Source organism: Leptosomus discolor, chromosome 27, assembly GCF_034619465.1.
Source record: "Leptosomus discolor isolate bLepDis1 chromosome 27, bLepDis1.hap2, whole genome shotgun sequence".
In the NCBI taxonomy this organism is placed as follows: Eukaryota; Metazoa; Chordata; class Aves; order Leptosomiformes; family Leptosomidae; genus Leptosomus; species Leptosomus discolor.
This window is the reverse complement of record NC_141417.1, coordinates 890,977-899,129: the sequence shown is the minus strand read 5'-3', so window position 1 is coordinate 899,129 and position 8,153 is coordinate 890,977. Positions and strand designations below refer to the sequence as shown.

At 75.3% G+C, this 8,153-nt stretch overlaps 1 protein-coding gene across 1 annotated transcript in view; it reads right to left on the bottom strand.

The window, feature by feature from the left end:
* NCKAP5L (NCK associated protein 5 like) overlaps positions 1–7,988 on the bottom strand; it is an 8,432-nt gene extending 444 nt beyond the window's left edge. Inside the window, 14 exon segments of the mRNA XM_086478578.1 lie at positions 162–242; positions 244–316; positions 415–2,147; positions 2,628–2,741; positions 2,846–2,965; positions 3,051–3,089; positions 3,197–3,265; positions 3,753–3,856; positions 3,964–4,051; positions 4,053–4,110; positions 4,481–4,870; positions 5,342–5,821; positions 7,192–7,417; positions 7,877–7,988. Coding sequence (XP_086334704.1) covers positions 162–242; positions 244–316; positions 415–2,147; positions 2,628–2,741; positions 2,846–2,965; positions 3,051–3,089; positions 3,197–3,265; positions 3,753–3,856; positions 3,964–4,051; positions 4,053–4,110; positions 4,481–4,870; positions 5,342–5,821; positions 7,192–7,417; positions 7,877–7,988 — 3,687 coding nt within the window.
* Positions 7,989–8,153: the final 165 nt, after the last annotated feature.

Genomic DNA, 8,153 nt, shown 5'->3' with positions numbered 1-8,153 from the left:
TCTCGTCCGATGGCAGCTCGTCCCGGAGCCCCACGTCAGGCACCTGAGTTGGGGAGGGGGAGGGTGAGCAGCCACGGGGTGTGTCCCCCCCCCCCCAGAGCGGGGCGTGCAACTGGTGGCAATGGAAGGGGAGGGAGGGGGGGGGGGGGGGGGGGCCTCACCTTGTCGGGGGGCTCCCGCAGGTGTCCCACGATGCCATTGCGGGGTGGGTGGCAGAGCCGGGGGTCTTTGGCGGCGGGGGGGGACCCGCCGGAGGTCACACAGCTCCCGCTTGTGCTCCAGGCGGCTCTCGTAGGGCACGTCCTTCCCGTCCACCCTGGGGACGACGCTACGTCAGGGTGGGCTGTGGGGGGCAACCCCCACCCCCCCCCACCCCCCCCGAAACCCCCAGAGGGGACCCGAGTGGGCACCGACCTGTCGAGCAGCTGCTGCATGAAGGTCTCGGCCGTCACCTCCTGGTACATCACCGGGAGGTGGCCGGGGCCGCGGGGGGGTCCGCGGGGGCGCCCCTTCTCCAGCGCCAGCCCCTGCAGGAAGGCGTGCTCCTCCCGCAGCGCCTTCCGCAGATCCTCCGCCTTCTCCATCAGCTTCGAGATGTTGAGGCTCTCGGCTTCCAACTTGCGAGCGGCCAACTTGACCTCCCGGCGCAGGGGAGCCGGCGTCCCGGCCCACTCCCGGCCACGGCCGCCATCGCCGCGGCGGCTCAGAGCCGGCAGCTTGCTGCGGCGCAGCCCGAACCAGCTGGCCAAGCCGCCGGCCGCCTTCCCCTTGGCTTCGCCCGCCGGTGCCCGCTCCTGCCGCAGCACGTTCTCCTCGATGCCCTTCATCACCTTCTCCTCGATGGCAGAGTGCCCGGCGGCACCCGACGGCGGCCCCGCGCCGGGGGGCTCGGGGGCCGGCGGCGTTTTGTGGGGGACCCCCGCCGCCTTGGCCCCCGCTGGCTCCTCGCCCCGCGGCGTCCCGGCTTTGCCGGTGCCCGCCTTGGTGGGCAGCTTGGTGGGGCTGCCGTGGGGGCTGCGGGCGGCCTTGGCGGGGGGCGCCGGGGGAGGCCGCGGTGGGGTCCTGCCACCGGCGGGGCGTCCTTTGCCCCCCGCCTTGCCGGGCTCGCCCATGGAGCCAGAGGAGTAGCACCGGGCCAGGGGCTCCCCGCCATGCGCCGGCTCGGGGTGCTTCAGGCTGCCCCCCAAACCCCCCCGGGGTGGGGGTCGCGGCTCAGCCCCGTGGCCCCGCTCAGGCCGCCCCGGGCCAGGGGGCTCACGGCCCTCGGCCCCCCGCAGCTTGCCCAGGGCGGCCAGGCGCTCCTTGAAGGGCAGGTAGCCCGGCTCAGGGGTCTTCTTCCCGGGGCGGCGGGAGGGGGCCGAGCCCCCCGTGCCACGGCGGGTGCTGGGAGGGGAGGCAGCCGCCCGCTCCCCACTGGCCGGGGGTCCCGGCGGCACGGGGGGCTGCTCGGACGCCTCATAGGCACGGGGTGGGGGGAAGGCAGGGGGCTCGGGGGAGCCGGGTTCGGGGGGGGCATCGGGGGAGACGCGGCGGCTGAGCGCCGGCGAGGCCTCGGGGTTGCCGCTGCGGCAGGGGATCTTGGAGGCGCGGGCGAGCTGGGGGCTGAGGCGCAGCGCCCCAGGGGGGGGCGGCAGCTTGAGCACCTTCGGTGGGGACGGCAGCGAGTTGGGTGCCCCCCCGGGTGAGAGCGGGGCGAAGCCCCCCTCGGGGCTCTCCTCACCCGGGGCGTAGAGCCCCAGGAAAGCGGGGTGCTCGCCGTGCCGCTGCCGGGGGGGTCCCCCGGGGGCTTCACCGTTGTGGCGGCAGCACCCCCCGTCCCCCCGCAGCAGCCGCTCGGCCAAGGCGCTGAGCAGGGTCCCCCGCGGCGGCGCAGCCTCCTCCGGCGAGGAGCAGGGGCTGCCCTCGGCCCCCCGCCACCCCCCGGCAGCGCCCGGCCCCCGCAGCGGGCAGGGGGGCCAGCCCGGGGCGGCGCAGGGCTCGGGGGAGCCGGGGGAGGCCAGGGGGGGCCCCAGCAGCGGGTCCGTCTCCTCCAGCTTGCGCAGCACCTCCAGGATCTGGGCTTTCTTCTTGAAGAAGGGGGAGAGGGCGTCCAGAGGGGGGGCACCAGGGCTGAGCCCGGGGCTGCCCGATGACACCAACGGGGTCACCTGCAGGGTCCGGGTACCGTCACCCCACGGGCACCCAGCACTGAGCCCCACAGCGCCAAGCCCCACCGCACCGTGCTGGAGCTGGGAGAGGGGGACGCCCTGGGGACACCACGGGTGGAGGGGTACAGGGAGAGGGACGCAGTGGGGTGTGGGATGGGGATGCAATGGGGTCGGGGACAGGGACACCAGGGGCAAAGGGGTTTGGAGCCGGGGACATCACAGGCAGAAAGGTTCAGAGAGGGGGGGATGCCATGGACCCAGAGCAGTGGACACCTCAGGGACAGGGACACCGCGGGCAGATGGGCTTGGCAAGGGCGATGTCATGGGCTCAGGGCTGGGGACACCGCGGACCCAGGGAGGGGGACAGAGGGGAGGACACCATGGGCCCGGAAAGCGGGATAGCGTGCGCTTGGGGAGGGGGATGCCATGCCCAGAGAGGGGGACACAGGGGCAGGGGGGGTTGGAGACGCAGGTACCCACCTCTGGCAGGGGAATGCAGCGGCTGGGGGGCAGCGGGGGGGGCATCTGCTCGGCAGAGCCTGGCTGGGGGCTGGCTGGGATGTCCGGGGGCACCGGCACCGGGTGCAGCGGCAGCTGGAGAGGAGGGAGATGCTGGGTTAAGCTTTGGGGGGGGGGGGGGGGGGCTCTGCCCCTTGCCCCCCACCCCCACCCCCCCCCCCCCCCAGCCCTGGCCGCACCTGGGGCAGGGACCCGGCCGAGAGCTGCAGCTTCTGCTGGAAGAGGTCGCTCAGCGCCTGGTTCTGGCGCTCCAGGTCGAAGACCCGTTTCTTCAGCTTGATGCACTCCTCGCGCAGGTCCTGGCCGGGGAGGGAGTGGGGGGGGGGTGTCAGTCAGGACCCCCCCCCAGCCCCCCAGCCCCCCAGCAGCCCCCCCAACACCCACCTTCTGGTTGAGCAGCGCCTGCACCACGTGGTTGGCAACCTGGGGAGCAGAGGGGGGGGACCTGGGTGGGGTGCGAGGGCACACGCGGGCCCTGTGCCCTGGCACGCACGTGTGCACGCGCGTCCCACGTGCCCCCGCCCCGGTACCTCGTCCAAGCAGCGCTCGTACGTCTCCCGCTGGTTCTCGTTGGCCTGGGCCAGGGCCGAGTTCTCCGCCTGGGGACAGGGCAGGGAAGGCTCAGGGGACGCGGTGGAGGGGCCTGGGCACATGGACCCCCCCTCTCATGACACCAAGGGGACCCCTCCGCTGCCTGGTGGGACCCAGGGCCACGCATGGAGGGAGGGGGTTGCCCCAGGAGTAGTGGCACGCGAGGGCCACGGGAAGCAGGGAAGCGCTGGCCCCCACCGTGGTGTCTGGGCTGCTGGCTCCGTGGCCCATGCTCTTAGCACTGGCTGCACAGTGGCCGTGGCTGCACGGTGGCACTGGCCACGGCTGCCTGGTGGCACCAGCCACAGATGCACAGTGGCCATGGCTCCACGGTGGCAGTGGCCGTGGTCATCCCGTGGCACCAGCCACACCACCCAACGGCAATGGTCACGGCTCCCCTGGTGGCTTCAGTTTCTGGTGGCCACAGCTGCCGGGTGGCACCAGCCACGGCTGCCCGGTGGTCCCGGCTCTCGGTGGCCCCGGCCCCTGCCGTACCTCCAGCTCCCGCAGCCGCTGCAGCAGCTCATGGCTGGTCCCCGTCTCGCCGAGCGCCGCAGGGCCCCCGTCTCCCGGCGCCTCGGCCACGCTCTCCGACATCGCTGGCTGCAGGGGGGACGCGTGTCAGGCCAGGGTCCCCGCTGGCCCCTGGCCCGTGTCCCCCCCCCGTGGCTCTGCCAGGCCCTGGGCAGCCCAGACCCCCCCTTACCTCGCTCGGGGGGTCCCCAGCCCCGTCCCTCCGCGGTGTCACCTGCAGGGGAGAACGGGGCTGAGGAGGGGGACGGAGCCTCGGGGGAGCCCCAGGGCCGACCCCCAACCTCACCAGCACCGGCACCCGGAGCCACAGGGACCCCTCCTGCAGCCCAGCCACCCCCGCCCCTTCCCGGGCCATGCGGGGACCGTAGAACCGGCACCGGCCCCGGGGCACCGGTAAGCACAACACCCCCCAGGACCGGCACCGGCACCGGCACCAGCCCCGGGGCACCAGGATGCACAGTACCCCCGGGGCTGGCACCGGCCCCGGGGCACCGGAATGCGCAGCACCCGGTGCACAGGACCCCCGGGGTGCAGACGGGCCCCACCCCCCCCCCCGGTACCGGTGCTTCCCTGCGCCGCTCCCCCCGTGCGCACCGGAACAGGGGCCGGCCCCGAGCCCCGGCCCCGAGCCCCGGCCCCGAGCCCCGAGCGCCCCCCCCGCCGCGCTCCCGCTCCCGCCGCGCACTCACGCCCGGGGGTCCCGGCGGCGCCGCCCGTCCCCGTTCAGCGCGGCCCCGGGGCCGGTCCCGGCGGCGGCGGCGGCTCCATCCCGGCCCGGCCGGGCCGCGCTATTGTTGGGAGGCGGCGGCGGCCCGGCTCCGCCTTCCCGCCGCGGCCGGGGAGGAGCCGGGGCCGCCGCCGCCGCCCCCGGTGCGCGGCTCCGCCAGCGCCGGCCCCGGGCCGGGAGCACCGGAGAGCCGGCACGGGGGGTTCCGGGGCACCGGGGACCCCCGGGAGAGACGGCACCAGGACACCGGGCATCCCGGGAGAGGAAGCACCGGGTATCCCCATGTGGCACCGGGCACCCCCGGGGGTACGGGGCAACCCACGGAGAGGGACCCCCCTGGGGCACCCAGCACCTTTTGGAGAGGGACCCCCCAAGAGCCTGGGCACCCTTCGGGGAGACCCCCGGGGCTCCGGGCACGGAGTCTTGCCGTGGCCCCAGGCTGTGGCCTTCACCCTGCACCCCACCAGCCGGGCAGGGGTTGGGGTTCACACGGGGCCACACGGCCCTGGCTCAGCCGGACCCCTCGGTGATGGTGCCCAGTGCCCCAGTGGGGGGATTTGGCAGCACTGGGGGAACGAGAGGGGACAACAGGAGGGTTTGGGGGCGATGGAGGGGGCCAGGCCAGCAGGGAGGTCACTGGGAGCTGGCAAGGTCAGGGCGTGCACAGCCCTTGTGATAGCCCTGTCCCCCACCGGGGACCCCCCAGGGCTGCAGCGTGGGTGGGAGCACTGGGGACCACCGGACGGCCCCAGAGCAAACTCTGCCGCCTTCTCCCACCCAACGCAATGAGAACGGCAAAAATAACCGGAGCACCGGTATTTACGGCCCCGCTCGGCACGGAGGGGGCTGCGGGATGGTCCCCGTGTCCCTGCCGAGCCCCGAGCTGGCCGTCCCCACCGCCGTGGGCTGCGTGGCCCTGGGACCCCACCGGCCCCCGTGCACGGCAGCAGCACTCTGCGCCCTCGCCAGCACACGCGGCCGGACCTCGCACGTGCTGTCCCCGTCCCCGTCCCCCTGCAGCCCGTGGGGCCGGCGGCGAACCCAAGCGGGTCCCCCGGGGTGGCCCGCGGTGCCCGTGGGCACATGGGCCCCCCTCCCGCTGCCCCCGGTGCAGGAAGAGGCCCCGGGGCCGGTGGCTCCGGCTGCGTCACGGGGGGAAGTGAGGCTCCGTCTGGAGGGGAAGAGCAGCCCACGGCCCCCCCAGGCCCCACCGGCGGGGGACAGCCGGGGGGGCCCTGACAGATGGACGGCGTGGCTGTCCCCTCCCCCAGCATGGGGCCTCGCAGGGGCAGCGCAAGGGTCCCTGTGGGGAGGGGGACACAGCTCTAGCCGAGCCAGGGGCACCCAGAGCCCGTGTCCCCCTCCCCAGTGCCCCCGGTCGCTCGTACCTGCCCCCCCGCCCCCCTCCCCCGACACCGCGGGGCCACGGCATGTGCCCAAACGGCGTGGCTGCGGACGTGCCAGCGCGGCAGGGAACGGTCCCCTGCACCCAGGCCAAGGTCCCATGGCACGGCCGTCACGGGCTGGCCTCAGCCTGCCCCACGCCAGGGTCCCCACCTCGAGCCCAGGGACATGGGGTGACAGCCCTGGGTGTCCCCAACCCTGCTAGGCTGGAGGGGCTGGGTGGCTTTTGGGGCAGCCAGGACACACTGGGGACAGCGGGGACAGCCCAGGGACAGCCGAGATGCACCAGGGATAGCCCCAGGGACAGCGAGGATGCACCGGGGACAGCGAGGACACCCTGGGGACAGCAGGCATACAGCGGGGACAAGTGGGATGTGCTAGAGAAACAGCCTTGGGGCAGCGGGGACGCATCGAGGACAGCTGGGACTCACGAGGGACACATGCCAGGGACAGCCAGGATGCAGTGGGGACACTGGGGACATACCAGGGACAGCCAGGATGCAGTGGGGACACTGGGGACAGCCAGGATGCAGTGGGGACAGCAGAGACACACAGGAGAGAGATGGGATGTACCGGGGACAGTGGGGACCAGCGGGTGGGATGGAGGACAGTGGGGGACACACCAGGGACAGCCAGGATGCACTGGGGACACTGGGGACACACCAGGGACAGCCAGGACACAGCAGGGAGAGCCAGGGAGAGAGCCTGGATGTTATCAGGGGACGGTGGGGACACACTGGGGACAGCAGGGATGGACCGGGGACAGGCGGGATGCGCTGGGGGCACACGGGATGTTGCGGGGACAACAGCCCGGGGACAGCGGGGACACGCGGTGGGGACAGCCAGGATGCCCCGGGGGGCACCGGGGACATACGGGGTGGGGGTGGGGGGACGGGACGACGGGACCGGCCGCGACGCCCCGTGTCGCTTCCCCCCGGGGCACCCCCGGCCGCCCCCTCCCCCCCTCCCGGTGCCCGGCGGTGGCGGCGGGGACCCCCCCTCCGCACCGGGGACACCTCCCCCCCCCCCCCGCCTCCGCACGGCGGGGCTGCCGGTGCCCCCGAGCTGCGGCCCGACTTCCCCGGGGAACCCCCGGGCGCCGCCGCCGCCGCCGCCGCTCCCCGCCCGCCCTCTCGCCGCGGCGCGGCCGGACTCACCGGGGACTACGGCGGGGCGGCGGCGGCGGCGGCGGCGGCGGCGGCGGCGGCGGGGGGCGGCATGGCCGGGGCCGGGGCCGGGGCCGGGGCCGGGGCTGGGGCCGGGGCTGGCCTGGCGGCGGCGGCGGCGGTGATGTCATGGCTCCACCGGGCCGGCTCCGCCCTGCGCCCCCGCCGCCGCCAATCCGCGCCCGGGGGCGGCGGGTCCCGGGGGCGGCGGGTGTCCCGGTGCTGCCGCCGCCGCCGCCGCCGCATCCCTTCCCCGAGGCCGCGCTCACCCCGCTCCGGCCCGGTGCCGCCCCGCATCACGGTGCCGCCCCGCATCACGGTGCCCGGAGCTGCCCGAGAGGGACCCGGTGCCTCCCGCCGCCCCGCCCCCCCCGCCGGGATACGGCACCGAGCAACGGCGACCCCACTGTCCCCGTATGTCGTGCTTCCCCCCCGCCCCCCCCCATCGGGCTCCGGGTCCTTCTGCGAAGGACCGAAACACGGGAGCGACCCCCGACGGCGGGGGCAGCCACCGGGAACAGGCCGGGAGGTTTGGGTGGGGGTCCCCCGCTCCCCGGGAGGGTGCTCAGCGCCCCCCACCTCCCACCCCCCCCGGTCAGCACTGGCTGCTCCATCCTTCAGCCCCCCCCCCCCCCCACCGCAGACACGGGGACACTCAGCACCCATCTCCATCACTTTATTGGGGGGGTTATGCGGAGGAGGGGTCCTCCGCCCCAGACTGGGAACGTTACGGGGTCCCTCCCGGGGCACACGAGGCACAGCCCCTTCCCCACGGCCAAGGACCCCACGGTGAGCCAGCCCGTCCTTCCCCCCCGCCGAGTCCCCCTGCGGCTTCTCCGCTGGCCCCACAGCGAGGGCAGGAGGGGTCTGGGGTCCCCGCTCGGGGGTTTCGGCCCCCATCGCTCCAGGAACCCCTCGGGCAGAGGAGCTGGAGCTGCGGCCCCGGTGCTGGGCGAGGACGTCGACGCCTGCGGGTTGTCACCCGCGTCCCCCACCACGGGATCTCCGCCGCGACTCGGCCCGAGCGAGGGTTGGCCAAGGAGCACGGAGACGCCGGGCGCTGCC